Genomic DNA, 15247 nt, shown 5'->3' with positions numbered 1-15247 from the left:
GTCTCATGTGCTTTTCTCTTCTGGACTTTGTAAACTTTTGAGAGACAAATATTGGTTCAGAAAGACTGAATATCCAGGTACATCAATTGTCATGCATGAAACATGTACAGATTTAACTTGCTATTTATATACACAGTGCTGCATGGCAAAACTGCCATGGAAATTTACTCATATAGCAGAAAACCTGCTCCTTTGCCCTTTGCCATTGACTGATGATCATATAAGATCTAATGTTGAACTCACTTATAAAAAAAAAATAATTCTCACCCATCAGCAGGTGTACAGAATTTTGTGGTTTGATGTAGTTTAATAACTACCACGTTTCTTTTAAAGAAGTTAAAAAGTAAAAAACATAGATTGGGAGTCAGAACTCCATTTCTCTGTTTATTCCTACTTCTGAGTACCTTGCCTTTCGTTCCAGTGCTTTGACAGGCTGTTCATTGAGGCAGAAAGATCCTTTTTGCTGTTACACCTATTACCTTGGCCAACTATTTCCCAGGTGTCTCTCATATGGCAGAGTGTGGCCTTTGAGACTCTTGGGCTGGGAACAGAAACTGCCAGGCAGGGCACCTTCTGCAGGATTACTTTAAGGTAGGGTTATATGTGTATATTGTTAAGGTACTGGGTTTTTAGGACAGGATGGCCAGTATTGAGGGGGTTTTCTGACTTGTCTGGTCCCATTTTAGGTCAACAATTCTTTGTCTTTTCAGGTGAACCAGATCACTGATGTCTGAATGAGGAACAGTGTTTGGTGTCCCACGGATTAAAATCCATGTATTTGGACTTAATTAAGAAGACTGTGATGCAGAGGTCAGACCTGGTAATCCAATGTCCTGTCCTGCCTTTAATGTGCCTTAAAGGAATCCAGCCTCTGATGCACCTTGGTTCTGAAAAAGGTATTTGGTAGAAGCATGATGAGATAGTTGCTATATTGGGCAGATACAGCAGTAATTTCTGATAAGCTCTATAATGCATTTATCTGTGCAAAAAAATCAGAGTGAAATGCCAGCCTGCTTTCACTCTGCTGAACAGCATCCTACTGACCCAGCTTATTTGTGGGTCCAGGAGTGTAAAGTGTATAAAATGGCAACACTTTTTTTGCCTACAAGGATATTTTTCATTGCACTCATGCTGCAACAGATGGAAATCTAACATACAGAGGCCAGGGAGAGCTCTGTCACTTCTTTTGCTTTGGGAAAATTGGGATATAGGGGTAGGGAGAGACAGAGAGAAAGAGTAGGAAGAAGGGAGAGGGAGAGGGGAAGCCCCCTGGTTTTGTCATTCATTGTGATGGAAATTTTCTTTTAAAATACACTTCTGACTTAGGAGTGTTTGTCTTTCACATTCATTACACAGGTGTCAAATCAAATTTTATCTTTCTGTGTCTTGTGCACCGGAGCATAGTGCATATGACATTTTGTAACATGATGCAACATAAGGCAATAAATCACACTGAAAGTGAACAAAACTGCATTTTTGTATGTGTGTGTACACAGCAAGAGGAATGAACCAAATGGCACTGATTTCACTGTGCTTCTATCATTGTTAAGAAAATTATTTTTCCTTCCCTGGCCCTGCTGAGGGACTATTTCTCAAAATAGTTCTTCAAAGTAAAATTCTGTTACCCAAGTTGTGCAGAAGTACTGCTCATCTAGGGGATCAGTAACTTTTAGAAGAAAATATATGCTTGAGAGCTCAGTAAAACTCCTCAGAGAAACAAGACAGACTTTAAAGTTTATCGACCACAGGAATAAGCCTCCTTTCAGCTAAGTGAAAAATTAACTAATCTGCTATGCAGCTGGGCTTTTGGAAGTAGCACCAGAAGGAAACTGGAAGTTCTGTTTGGAGTTAGTTTGGTTTTGTCCTCATGTGCATCACTGGAGGATTTGAGTGCAACTTTTGAGAAGAATGTTGTGGTGAGTGGACGTGTGTGAGGTGGGAATAACCAAGATTTGTCTCCAGGAGGCCAGCAGCACTCCACTCACGTGCCTCCCAGCATCACAATACCAGGCTCCCTAAGAAGTGTCTGCTGGCTGCACGTGGGACTCTCCCTTTCCTTTGTCAGGGCAGCCTGCCATGTCAAAGGTGGGCTGGAGTTTAAGAGACTTTGAGAAAAAACTCTTGCACTGGATGTGGGAGGAAATCAGCCCTGGCTCGTAAGCCCTCTGACAGAAAAAATCACTTCTGTAAGTGCCACACACTTACATAGTGCTGTGTCTAAGCAAACCACCCCAAGATGTGTTCCTTCTCACTTGTAGATTTCAAAGAATGTCAGATTGAAAAACAAAATAATAATCAAGGCTTTTTCATTACTTTAGTCCAGAATTTAGTTAAGGATGATTGTGCCAATAACACTTTATTGTCATTGTAAGTGTAATTGCTTAGCTGCAGGACAGTGTTGACTTAAGTGACACTATTACAGATAACCTGACTGGTGAAGCTGCAAAACAAAAAATAAATTTAAAAAGGGGGAAAAAAAATAAAAGAGGTGCTGTAATTCCTATCTGGTAGTTCCTATCTGGTAGTATCTGGCCCTCTACTAATGTACAGAGTACATCTCTGAGAAAGACTGATGTTATGAAGTAGAATTACTGCTTGGAAAGAGATAAAAATTGTCTAAGCACATTCTATATATCTAAATGTACTAAACAGTTACAGGGAAGATGTTATCATGTAAGAATATACATGATACTCTAGGACTTGGGCAGTGAAATTATTTTTACTATGAATTATTCATCTCCTGTACCCATCATGTAAAGGGGCATTGACTTCTTTTATCAACAAAATACTTTTTGTTGACACTAAGAACAGCATTTAATTGAGCCTATTTCCCCAATTATGGTCAGAAAAGAGTTTACACTGATGTTTTGGAAAAATGTTTTAGGAAGATTTATCAGAGCTGCAAAAAAAGCTGTTCCTGAACTAATGGAATTAGATTATCTTTGAATTCTCTCCACCAGAACTTAGAATGGCCACTAATTCCTTTCTTTGCTCTTTTGGTGTTTGCAAAGGGGTTCACTAAAGCCTGAATTGATATAATTATTGGCTTGGATTGTTAGAGCTTTAGGCCAGATGGCTATGGGTTTCTAAAGTCCCAGTTGCTTGTGTTAGCTTTTCTAGTTTGCCTATAGGGTTTGGGGATCAGCAATTTGAAAGGGCTGCAAACTTGTAAAACAGTATTATTCATGGGGGCAGAATGTTCATCAGCGTGACCCAGTACTAAATACATTCATTATGGGCATTTCTATTCTGCACAATTTGCCACACGGCACTGGTGTGTGGAAAAAGAAAAAAAGAAAAAAGAAAAAAAAAAAAGAGAGAGAGAGACAATGGCTTATAAAATGCTTTTGAATGCTTAAAAAGAAGGAGGGTTCACGCTGAGCCTCCTCTGCTTTATTTTTTAGCAAGAACCTTCTTAGTGAGCTCTGCTGAGAGCTAGTAGCAAACTGTGGAACTCAGAGATTTACTTTTGGCAGTTTTGGACTTGGGGGGGGGGATATGAGAGAGAAAAGAGCAGTAGGAGAGTGTTGGTTATGGGCAACACCTAGAAGCAAAGAGAGAAAGCAGAAAAAACAATGACAAGCACAGCAAAACTGGCTAAAATGCTAAACCTAAAAAGCAAACTCAAAGAAGAGGAAATAGAAATCAAAGCCTAAAAACATACATTTGAAACGAGCAGAACACATCAGCTTCTGTGAGCTGGGTGCAGTCTGAGGCTCACATAACCATCCCTAGTGTTTCTGGTGTACACAAAATATGTTACCGACTCAGTCATAAGATTATTTGTGTGTAGAGAGGCGAGGAAACTGTCACTTTACAAACAAATCTATCTGGTGGCTGCTTTTTTTTTTTTTTTTTTTTTTTTTCCAGAACACTCGGCACGAAGAAGGTGCGCTTAGCAAAAATTGCCATGGTGAAGCATGAAGCGCTTCCTCAGACCTCCTGAAGAACCACTGGCAAAGCAAATAGAAAAAAAAAAAAAAAAAAAAAAAACAGCAGAGAAAGAGGCAGAGACAGTTGCACACTCTGAACGACCGAACTCGGGCTAAAGCAGCTGCGCCGAGGAGGGAAAAGCTGGGAGAGGGAGCTGGGAAAAGGACGGGACTGGGAAAGGAGGAGGGAGAGCTCGGAGCAGGGAGATCTCCCCGTGCTGCAGGCAGGAGCAGAGCTGTTGGGAGGTAAAGGTTTACAAGCAGGTAAAGAGGTAAATCAGCAGCAAGAAGCAGCTCTGGTTAGAGAGGCGTCACCCCCAGCTCCTTTACTAAGCACAAAAAAAAAAAATAAATAATAATAAAAAAAATCCAGTTAGTTAAACAAGGCAACCTTAAAGTACAGAAATGAGCAGCGCGATCGCATTTTTCCTGGCAGGGAGAAATTAAAATCACTCAAAAAAACCCCCACCAAACCCCACAACCCAAATCCAAACAACCCCAAACCGCTTGAAAGTGCCCCCGAAAATGCGGGTAGGTGGGGATGGAGTGGGGGATACGGACAAGTTGATTTAAAGTTGCCCTTTAGTCATTTGTGTGCGTACCCAACCTCCTACACCCCCGACCCCCCACCCATCAGTTCACCCACTCCCACCACCAACCCCCCCCTCCATCTTGGCAACACCGAGCACGGCGGGCTGAGGAGCCGCCCCTCCCTCCTCGTTTCTTCTCCCCCTTCTTCCCTTTTCCTTCCCCCCCTTCCCTCTCCTTCTCCCCTCCCTCCCACTCCCTCCCGGGCTGCGGGGCGGCCGCCCTGGCCCCGTCGGGCTGATTGGCTGGAGCCGGGGCTCGGCACATGCCGGGGTGAAAAAAAAAAAAGAAAAAGGAAAAAAAAAAAAAAAGCTTTGTCTGAGGAGTTGGGAGTGAAGTTGGGAGGGTTTTTTTAAGCTGGCAGTCGGCGACCGAGGGTGTTTAGTCTGGCGGCGAGCGGGGAGAGAGGAGGAGGAGGGAGCGAGGAGCGGGTCGGCTCCCGCTGGCTGCCCGGCGGTCCCTGGATGCTGGCGGCGGGAGAGGAGCGGACTGGCCCGGCACGGCTCAGCCTGGAAGAGGAGCGGGGAGTCAGATGAGAGGAGCAGCGGGGACCGCGTACAGATTGTCTCTGGATGCCCTGGCACGGTGTGTATAGCCAGAAGAAAAAAAAAAAAAAGGAAGAAAGTTTTCTCGCCTGGTAAGGTATTAGTGCTCGGCTGAGGAGAAAAGGCGGTTTTCAAGTTTTTTAAGGACCAGATGTGAGCTGTGTTTAAGGTACCGGAGGAAGTCGAAATAATTGCTTTTTAACTTGCTTGGAGAAATGAATTGCGAAAACTTACAAATGCACCGAATCGGCAGTAAAATGCACTTTATATTCATTTTTGCACTGGTGATAGGATCTTTCAGTAAGGCTGTGCTGGGCAAGAATTTGAAATACAGGATTTATGAGGAGCAGAGAGTTGGATCGGTAATTGCAAGACTATCGGAGGATGTAGCTGATGTTTTATTAAAAATGCCAAACCCTGCCTCGGTTCGCTTTCGAGCCATGCAGAGGGGGAATTCACCCTTGCTTGTAGTCCGTGAGGATAATGGAGAAATCAGCATAGGAGCTAAAATTGACCGGGAACAACTCTGCCAGAAAAACTTAAACTGCTCCATCGAGTTTGATGTGATCACTCTGCCCACTGAGCATCTGCAGCTGTTCCATGTTGAGGTGGAAGTGCTGGATATTAATGACAACTCTCCCCAGTTTTCCAGAGCTCTTATCCCGATTGAAATCTCTGAGAGTGCAGCTGTAGGAACCCGGATCCCTTTGGACAGTGCTTTTGATCCAGACGTAGGGGACAACTCCCTTCACACTTACTCCCTTTCTGCAAATGATTTTTTTAGTATCGAGGTGAGAACCAGGACTGATGGTGCTAAATATGCAGAACTGATCGTGGTTAAGGAGCTGGACCGAGAGCTGAAGTCAAGTTACGAGCTCCAGCTCACTGCTTCGGATAAAGGGGTGCCTCAGAGGTCTGGCTCGTCCCTCCTGAAGATCAGCATCTCTGATTCCAATGACAACAGCCCTGTTTTCGAGCAGCAGTCGTATATCATCCAACTCCCAGAAAATTCCCCGGTTGGGACTTTGCTCATAGACCTCAATGCTACCGACCCAGATGAGGGCGCTAACGGGAAAGTCGTCTACTCCTTCAGCAGTCATGTGTCTGCCAAAATTTTAGAGACTTTTAAGATAGATTCAGAAAAGGGGCACCTCACCCTCCTGAAGCAAGTGGACTATGAAGTAACCAAATCCTATGAACTAGATGCTCAGGCTCAGGATTTGGGGCCCAATTCTATTCCAGCTCACTGCAAAATTATCATTAAAATTGTGGATGTGAATGACAACAGACCTGAAATTAACTTAAACTTGATGTCCCCTGAGAAAGATGAGGTAGCTTACATTTCTGAAGGGTCACCCCTGGACACTTTTGTTGCCCTGGTCAGAGTTCAAGACAAGGACTCTGGCGTGAATGGAGAGATAGTTTGCAAGCTCCATGGACATGGCCACTTTAAGCTTCAAAAGACCTATGAAAACAACTATTTGATCTTGACTAATGCCACTCTGGATAGGGAAAAGAGATCTGAATACAGCTTGACTGTAATAGCAGAGGACAAGGGAACACCGAGTCTCTCCACAGTGAAACACTTTACTGTCCAAATCAGTGATGAAAATGACAACCCACCCCGCTTCCAGACAAACAGATACGAAGTTGTTATCTTGGAAAATAACTCTCCAGGAGCATACATCACATCAGTCACAGCCACAGACCCCGATCTAGGTGACAACGGGCAGGTGACATACACTATTTTGGAGAGCTATATTTTGGGGAGTTCTATAACCACCTACGTGACCATCGATCCCTCCAATGGGGCCATCTATGCCCTGAGGACCTTTGATCACGAAGAAGTAAATCAAATTGCCTTTATGGTTCAAGCTAGGGATGGGGGAAGTCAGCAGCTTGTTAGCAACACCACGGTTGTACTGACCATTATTGATGAAAATGACAATGCTCCTGTCATTGTGGGGCCAGCACTACGCAACAGCACGGCAGAAGTCTCCATCCCTAAAGATGCTGGGATTGGCTTTCTTGTCACCAGGATAAGGGCTACAGATAGAGACTCTGGGATGAACTCTGAACTCAGCTGCTCCATAGCATCTGACAAGGAGAACAGCATCTTTGTCATGGATCCCAAAACTTGTGACATCTCTATCAATGTCAGTGTTGAATCGGTGCCAACAAAACAATGGGAATTTTTTGTGATAGTCCAGGATAAAGGCAGTCCTCAGCTTAGTACTAAGGCACTTCTGAAGTGCACTGTTTTTGAGTACGTTTATTCATTTGCAAGCACAGAAGCAACGTTGGTAAGCCAGCCCTCCCTGGATGTCTCCATGATTACAATTATATCCTTAGGGTCAATCTGTGCCGTGTTGTTGGTCATCATGGTTATCTTTGCCACAAGGTGTAATCGAGAGAAAAAAGACACCAGGTCCTACAACTGTAGGGTGGCGGAATCAACCTACCAGCACCACCCAAAACGCCCCTCCAGACAGATCCACAAAGGGGACATTACATTAGTGCCAACAGTTAATGGCACTTTACCCATCAGATCCCACCACAGAGCTTCTCCATCGTCATCTCCGACCCTGGAAAGGGGACAAATGAGCAGCCGGCAGAGCCACCACAGCCACCAATCCCTGAACAGCCTGGTGACAATCTCCTCTAACCACGTGCCTGAGAATTTCTCTCTGGAACTCACCCATGCTACCCCAGCTGTGGAGGTAAGGTCCATACCTCAGTTTGCACTTGATTCACTCATGCCTTCACGTGGGAGTGTGGAGGTGCTCTGAGAGACCAATGGGCGATTGGGTCTCTGCCTAATGAGAAGCTGTTGGGGATTTCTCCTTAGATGTTGCCTCTTTGCAGTTTTACTCCACTATCAACTGAACCCATTAGCCTGGGGAACCAGATTAAATCTGTCATTACTAGCATTATTTCTTGCTTCTTCCCTGGGAGGGGGGATGTAGACATTACTCTGCTGTGGTTTTCTGCTCTTTCTTTCTTCTCGGCCTTCCCTGTCCCTCTGTGTAGGTTTGTTTAAGAAAGAATGCCTGACTATTTAGATAGAGAAACAGTACAGGAAATTCTTACATTAATGGGGAAGGAAAAGGTAAAATACTAACACTGTTTAAGCACAGCTGTTGTAATTCATGATCAGAGGATCTCAGACTTTGAGACTTTCCATCCCAGTTTTCACTGAAAATGCTAAGTAATGGCTTAAGTGACAGCTGTGTCCTGGTAACTCTTTATATGTAGAGTAATGACATTTTATTTTGAATTAGGAGGCTGGAATGGTAAGAGGTTGGTTCTATCCTATTAAAGCAAAACTCCATCTCTGTTTGACTACTTGTTTTACTTGTTAATGAATGAGTTATTGTGAGTTCAGAGGCTAATGAACAGCAGTGCATTTCCTTATTGTTCAAAGTCTTCAGATGTTTCCTGTGGCAGACATGAAACTACAAAATAGTCTGTTGTACTGCACTCTATATGTGCAGGAATTTGAATTAATTAAACTTTAAAGGGAAAAAAAGGCCACACGCAACAAACAAACCTGAGAACTCAATTAGTGGTTTTACAACTAGGAGTTTGAGCTTTCATTTCAAGGAATCAGTCTTTTCATCCTTTCTTCAGCAGGTTTCTCAGCTTCTCTCGATGCTTCACCAGGGCCAGTATCAACCAAGGCCAAGTTTTCGAGGAAACAAATATTCCAGAAGCTACAGGTAAGGATCTGGTCTGTTCTGCTTCAGTGCATGTACACGTAGCAAAAATAGAGACACGTATTTTTAATCAAAAAGTGGAATATAATGTACATGACATAATTTAATTCCAGCACAATTCTCTCCACAGATATGCCCTGCAAGATATGGATAAATTCAGCTTGAAAGACAGTGGCCGGGGTGATAGTGAAGCTGGAGACAGTGATTATGATTTGGGGAGAGAGTCTCCAATCGACAGACTTCTTGGGGAAGGATTCAGTGACCTTTTCCTTACAGATGGGAGAATTCCTGCAGGTAAGAGCACAATGGGAGCTGACCGGTTTATTTACAGAGCTGCCTGGCTGTCACTTTGATAAAACTACTACTGAGAAAGCAAAAATTCCTTCAAGTCCTTCATTTCCTTCCTTTTTGCTCTGCTTCATGGTAAATATTGAGCTAAAGCCTTCACATATCCAGTAAAATGAAAGCTCAGACACAACTGAAAATCTGCCCAGAGCAATGCCTGGTTTTTTTTTTTTTCTGTTTTTCACATCATCACGAGCTGGCTCCAGTTCCCCCCAAAAGCACATTCTGCTCCATGTCTTTAGACTTCTAACGACTGGGTGGATGTTTTTGCAAAGCCAGGCAGTTTTGGTTTGTTAAAAATACACTGAACTATAATTTGGGAGATAAATTTTCCACCCTGGGGTTGATCTGTATGATACAAACTTCTGCCATTTCGAGCTGGCTTCTGAAAGTGCACCAGAAATATGGATAGAGAAGAGGAGTGGTTTTTTTCACAGTGAAAAATAAAGTTGAGTGGCAAGGGAAGGATCTAAATATGGCCCAGATTTTAAACCTTGCTACCCTGATTTCCATAAGAAAGAGATGAAAGGTACAATTCAGTGCACAGGGCAGGAAAGAGAAAAGGTAGAAAAAGGTGAATGAAAGTAAGATAAATACATGTACACGTTCATGTGTGTGAAGTACCACTTTTAAATTTATGGCCAATTATAAGTTGAGTAAAAAAGGCTGTGGGAAATCATGATAAGATATGAGAATTTTGTAATTACTTTAATAATTACATAGCCACAGGTTGCACCTTAGATCTTTTACTGAGTTCAGTCACATTTAGTTTTCTCTTTGTCACTGACAGATCTGGATCTCACTGAACAAAGAGCAGAAACTTAAAAAGTTCAGTTCAGTCATTTTGTACAAGGGGGTGCATTGCTTTGTGGGGCACTGGGGGACATATTCCCTCCTGAAGTGCCCCCCACATACTGCCCAGGGCTGCAGGAGAGGTGCTGCAGCCCTTTCTTGTACATCTTGAACCACCTACCCAGGCATTCACCTACATGAATTCACCTATATTATATACCCAATGCTTCAAAACCAGACAGCTTGGAAAGTTACTGTTTTTTCTGAATCTTTAACCTAAATCTGGAGTCCTAATATATCTTTATCCTCATCTCCCCCCAGCTTCTATTCCCTCTTCCTGTCCCAGATAGCATGAGACATGTCTCACTCTCTCATATACTTGGCAAAGAGGCAGAAGCTCTTGGTTGCCAGGGGAACTTCAGGTGCAGTGGTGTTTGCCCTGGCATCCATCCCTGCTGCTGTCCCCTTCCCAGTGGGCAGCCAGGGGTGCCAGCAGGTGGGAGCAGTTGCCCCCTGGGCTAGCTGAAATGCCAGTTCTTGCCACTGGGTCTCTAAACAAAAGCAGGAGTTTCAAAAGTGCCCAGGCTTTGCCCAGTGCTATCACATTCCAAGTAAGTGCTGAGTCCTGACAGAACTGGGCTGGACTATTAAACCAGGCATTTAATCTCACCCAGATGTCCACTTGCTGCTGTGCTTGGTCCATCCATTAGATAAGTATGCTGAACTTGTTCAGATGAGACCTGAATTGATCTGCAATCCAAACAAATGAAAGGGAAAAGAAAACTTCCTGGAGGTTTCCTGCTCTCCGTTTTGAAAGGTTTCTGTATTGTCAGTCTGGACACGGGCAAAATCTGTGAGAAAGTCCTTTCATTTGTTCCTTTAAAGTAGAACTTGAAAGGAAAGGAGGTCATCCCTCGAAACATTAAAAATTACATGATCAGAAAGTTCAATAATTGTCCTTGAACTACTTGTTTCTTTCTCTCTCACTTTTTAAATCCTTACCAATAAGCTTTAGCTTCTGGCAAAAAAAAAAAGCTTTTGTGCATGGGTTGGTTTTTTTATGTTATTTTTTTTTAATGCTGATTTACACACAGACTTTGACACCATTCAATTTCCTCAGAGTATCTTTCAATCTTATGTTCTGGAATGTCAGACTTAGTTATCAGGATTGATTTTGATATAAAATAACATCAGTAACAGAACTCACACCATGACAGCCCTCATTAGTAATGAAAACCTAATGAAAGTGTCCCAGGAATTTTCAGGAGTCTTCTTAGAGTAATCCTCATCTATTGGGATGAGCTGTGAGCTGGTCCAGACTCCATGGATCATTTGGATACCTTTTCTCCTTATTCTTAGGGATTTTCTGTAGAGGAGCACACATCTGCTTTTCATACAAAGAATGGACACTAAGAACTTGAAGGCATTGCAGTCACTCATACTGAAACTTCAACCAGTGATATTTTCTAAGTTGCTTTTTTGTTTTTTTGAGGCCAACCAATCAGTTTTCAGTAGCTTGTGCAATATCCAGCCTGCAGCCTGAACCTCAATTCTTGAAGAAATTTCTACTCTGATATGTAAGACACTTAGAGGGGCAGAAGGGGTGTTAGGAAAGCAAACATCGTGGTAGGCTGTGTGGAGTGCTGAGATAAATAATGCTGGCAGGATGGGAGCAGGGCTTTATCCATCACTGGTGTGTCCTAAGCTGAAGTACTCCATCCAGTTCTGCTTGCACCATTGCAAAAAGGGTTTTTTTGGTAAAATTAATGGGTCCAGAGCCAGATGGGTACCGTGATGAGAAAACAGGGGAAACTTACAGGCCATGACTGCAAACATTTCTTATGTATCCAACATATAAAGAAAGAAAAATATATTCTACTCTGCATGGGCTCATCTAACTATTCATTGACAGAGAATTGGGGCAAAAGCTGCTTCTGCTCAAAATATGCATAACGCCAAGAGTCTGGCATTTCTGAAGCTTTCTTGTGAAGTATGTGCCTCAAATTCAGGTTAGTGGTCCCTGCAGAACCAGGGTCTTTTCCAGCAGGTCTGTCAGGCAGCACCATCCACAAGCTCAGGCCTCCTGTCCTACAGAACCAGTTCCCTTTGGAGAGGAAAATTTGTCTTCTTTTCTGGCACATTTCTCTTTTCAGCTCTGTCAAACAGGGCTTTGGGTGTCTCTGTCTATAAGGATGATGCCCAGATCTCTTCAGGTTTGATTGTAGGACTCTTGCAGTGCTCTTCATGGGCCAGGTCAGACCAGCACAACTCCCAGGGATGTAGATGCTTTGCCCATTGCATTGCTTCTCCTGAAGAGACATCACTAACACCAAGCAGCTGAAAGAACAGCTATGTTGTCTTAGGTGTTCTTGCTTGATTAAAATGTAACTGATCTAGTTAAAAAGGTAATACAGCAGTGGATCACCTCATATTTACCACAAACCTCTTTAGCAGATCAAAGGGAGGTGTGTTAGTGAAGAGGGAGATCCCTTTGCATATTGTTCCTCATTCCCCCTGTCCATTTATTCCTGCTTTATTACTCGGATGTGCTTCTCTAATTGCATGTGGGAGGCTTCACTAAAGCTTAAGTAAATGCTTGGAGGTAGAACACTCCCTTTCTTTTTTCTTTTCCCATTGTCTTGGGTTTTTTTGTTTGTTTTAATGAAACAGCATGGTACAAAGGGAACAAATGGTTTTAAATCACAAGTGCATGTTTTTCACCTGAGATTTTCACAATCATCTTCAGCTCTAGTTAGAAGATTGCATTACTGTCTTCCATGTCCTGTATTTATCATTCTCATTGTTTGAGACCATTCAGAAATGCAGCTGCCCTTCTGTCCAGAGGGCTTGAATCTGGTTTCTCCATGCCCACAGACCAAACTCCAGATTTGAACATCTTTGGAAAAGCTGTGTTAGTCCCAGCAAATGTAAGTGGTCCCTGCAGCAGGAGTAGGGTGCTGACTCTTCTCTTTTCTCTCCTGCAGCTATGAGGCTGTGCACAGAGGAATGCAGAGTCCTGGGGCACTCTGACCAGTGCTGGATGCCACCCTTACCCTCTCCCTCCTCCGATTACCGCAGCAACATGTTCATCCCTGGGGAGGAGTTCCCATCACCCCAGCAGCAGCTGCAGCAGCAGCAGCAGGGCCTGGAGGAAGATCCCCAGGCTGCTGACGCCGGTGAGAAGAAGAAGAAAAAGAAGAGCTTTTCAACTTTTGGGAAAGACTGCCAGAGCGAGGAGGAGTCAGGGGACACCTGTACCTCCTCTCTCCTTTCGGAAATGAGCAGCGTTTTCCAGCGCCTGCTGCCTCCCTCCCTGGATGCCTACACGGAGTGTAACGAGCTGGAGCGTGCCAGCTCCTTGGAGCGTAGGAAGGGACATTTGCCAGCCAAGACTGGGAATTATCCACAGGGGGTGGCAGCCTGGGCAGCCAGCACGCATTTCCAGAACCCTGCCAACAACGGGCCGGCTCTGGGGACTCACTCGAGCTCGCAGCCTTCCTCGAAATGGCTGCCGGCCATGGAGGAGATCCCGGAGAATTACGAGGAAGATGATTTTGACAACGTGCTCAACCACCTCAGTGATGGCAAACACGAACTCATGGATGCCAGCGAGCTGGTGGCAGAAATTAACAAGCTTCTGCAAGATGTCCGGCAGAACTAATTGTTTGAAAAGCCTGTTTCCGTGTTTATGGAAATCTGGAAGGGAAAAAAAAAAAAACCCACGAAAGAACAAAAAACAGACTGAGAAGAACTGGCATTGCCAACTAGTTGCATTTATCATAAATGTGTCTGTGTATGTTGAATATTAAAATACTGTATTTTCATATGTACACAATGCAAGTGTGATTATCTTTATCTGTATTTTAAAAATACATTTGTACCTTATATTTATGTGTAATTTAACAAATAAATTTTATTTTTGTACACCCACAGCAAGCATGTTTTCCTAAATGTGTATAGATGGTACTACTACCCCTGTCAAACTTCTAGGATTTTTGCCACACAGGCATGTAAAAAAAAAAAAAAGGAAGGTCATTACTTTACCTTATTATTTCTTTTAAGTCTCAGAGGTTACAGATAGTAATTCAAACCACTGAAAAGTTATGCAAACAGTTTCAATAAATGATCTGACACTTTGTTGCAATGTTTCATTCTTACAATAAAGAGTTGTCAGCTCCATGAAAGCTAACATGTCCTTTTTATCTTGATACTTTTGGTCTCTAGAGAAATTTTTACCTTTTAATTAATGGATTTTTGTGGGCTGGAGTCTTCCTCTCTTCTACAAGTATTTGCCCACATGAACAAATGGTGGAATTTAGTGCTGGGAATTCCAATGTTACCTCTGGAAAAAAAAAAAAAAGGTTAATTTGTTCCACTGTTCCACCACTGTTACATTGCAAAATCGGTTGGAGTGAGTGGTTTGTACTTGAAAGGCAGCAGTAAAATCAGCTTTTCTTACCTCAAGCTGAATGCTCAATTTATGTAAATAAAAAAAAATGTAATTGACTGCTTTATCCTTGTACATTGCACCAAAATAAAAGGAATGTTGCATCTCCCAGCAAATGTTTTGATCACAGGTATGTTTTGCCTCTTGCATGTCTACCTTTTGGTTGAAAAGTAGTTCTGAAATATTTGAATTTCCTAGAAGAGAGTTATCCTGCAGGTACTCCATGGATCCCATCGATCCGTAGCAGGGCATCTCCCTGAACTGAAGCTAATGCAATGAAAACAGTAATTATATCATGGTGTCATCACCATGGGGTGATAGAACTAAGATTTCCTAGATGAAAGTCTATGTTGGCCCTTTAATTGTTGGGGTTTTTTTGGTTTTTTTCCAAAACATTTCTGGTTAGCCTGTGATACAGGGAGATTTCTGTAAAAGGATAGATGGGTTGGTTCTGGACTCCTGATGCTCACTTGAAGACAATGTTATTAAAAGATGGCCAGAAAAACTGGACTTTTGCTTTTTCATTCAGAGCTGCATATGGGTCATTTTTTATTTTTTTTTTTTATTTTTAACCAGAAGTGTGAAAAACTTAAAATAATCCAAGTGAACCCAGGTATAACCCAGGTATTCTGGAGATTTGTACTTGTAAAGTACCCTACCGAATGCTTTGATAGATACAGAAAAATCCTGTTTAATGTTACCTAAAGCCAAAGTTTTGTTGTGTGCATAAACTTTATTGGTATGGTCTGTGTGTAAGGAAACTTTTATCTTGTTGCTTTCTGTCACAGTTTAGGCTCGGCCACTACCAACGGGGCCTCTGCTCACTCATCCCTGCTCATGGGAGAAAACCCACCCAAAGGCTCCTGGATATATGGTAAGAGG

General features: G+C 42.9%; 1 protein-coding gene across 2 annotated transcripts; it reads left to right on the top strand.

Moving 5' to 3' along the window:
- Window positions 1–4950: 4950 nt before the first annotated feature.
- Window positions 4951–14169, top strand: PCDH18 (protocadherin 18). Of its 2 annotated transcripts, none has more exons than XM_008490300.2 (4): window positions 4951–7785; window positions 8699–8784; window positions 8912–9075; window positions 12903–13579. In XM_008490300.2, the coding sequence occupies exons 1-4, from the start codon at window positions 5281–5283 to the stop codon at window positions 13577–13579; spliced, it is 3432 nt and encodes a 1143-aa protein (XP_008488522.1). In that variant the 5' UTR covers window positions 4951–5280. The 2 variants fall into 2 exon arrangements, with proteins under 2 accessions (XP_008488522.1, XP_008488521.1); XM_008490299.2 differs by having other exon boundaries at window positions 5281–7785; window positions 8696–8784; window positions 12903–14169.
- Window positions 14170–15247: the final 1078 nt, after the last annotated feature.

This window comes from Calypte anna, chromosome 4B (assembly GCF_003957555.1).
Source record: "Calypte anna isolate BGI_N300 chromosome 4B, bCalAnn1_v1.p, whole genome shotgun sequence".
In the NCBI taxonomy this organism is placed as follows: Eukaryota; Metazoa; Chordata; class Aves; order Apodiformes; family Trochilidae; genus Calypte; species Calypte anna.
The sequence above is the reverse complement of the archived record's forward strand: the minus strand, read 5'-3'. Positions and strand labels throughout refer to the sequence as shown.

Bases quoted from the DNA above. Each gene is read 5' to 3' on its own strand.
- PCDH18 (XM_008490299.2), top strand. From the start codon at position 5,281: ATGAATTGCGAAAACTTACAAATGCACCGAATCGGCAGTAAAATGCAC. The intron at 7,786-8,695 runs GTAAGGTCCATA...TCCTTTCTTCAG, and splicing joins ATGCTACCCCAGCTGTGGAG to CAGGTTTCTCAGCTTCTCTC. The intron at 9,076-12,902 runs GTAAGAGCACAA...TCTCTCCTGCAG, and splicing joins AGATGGGAGAATTCCTGCAG to CTATGAGGCTGTGCACAGAG.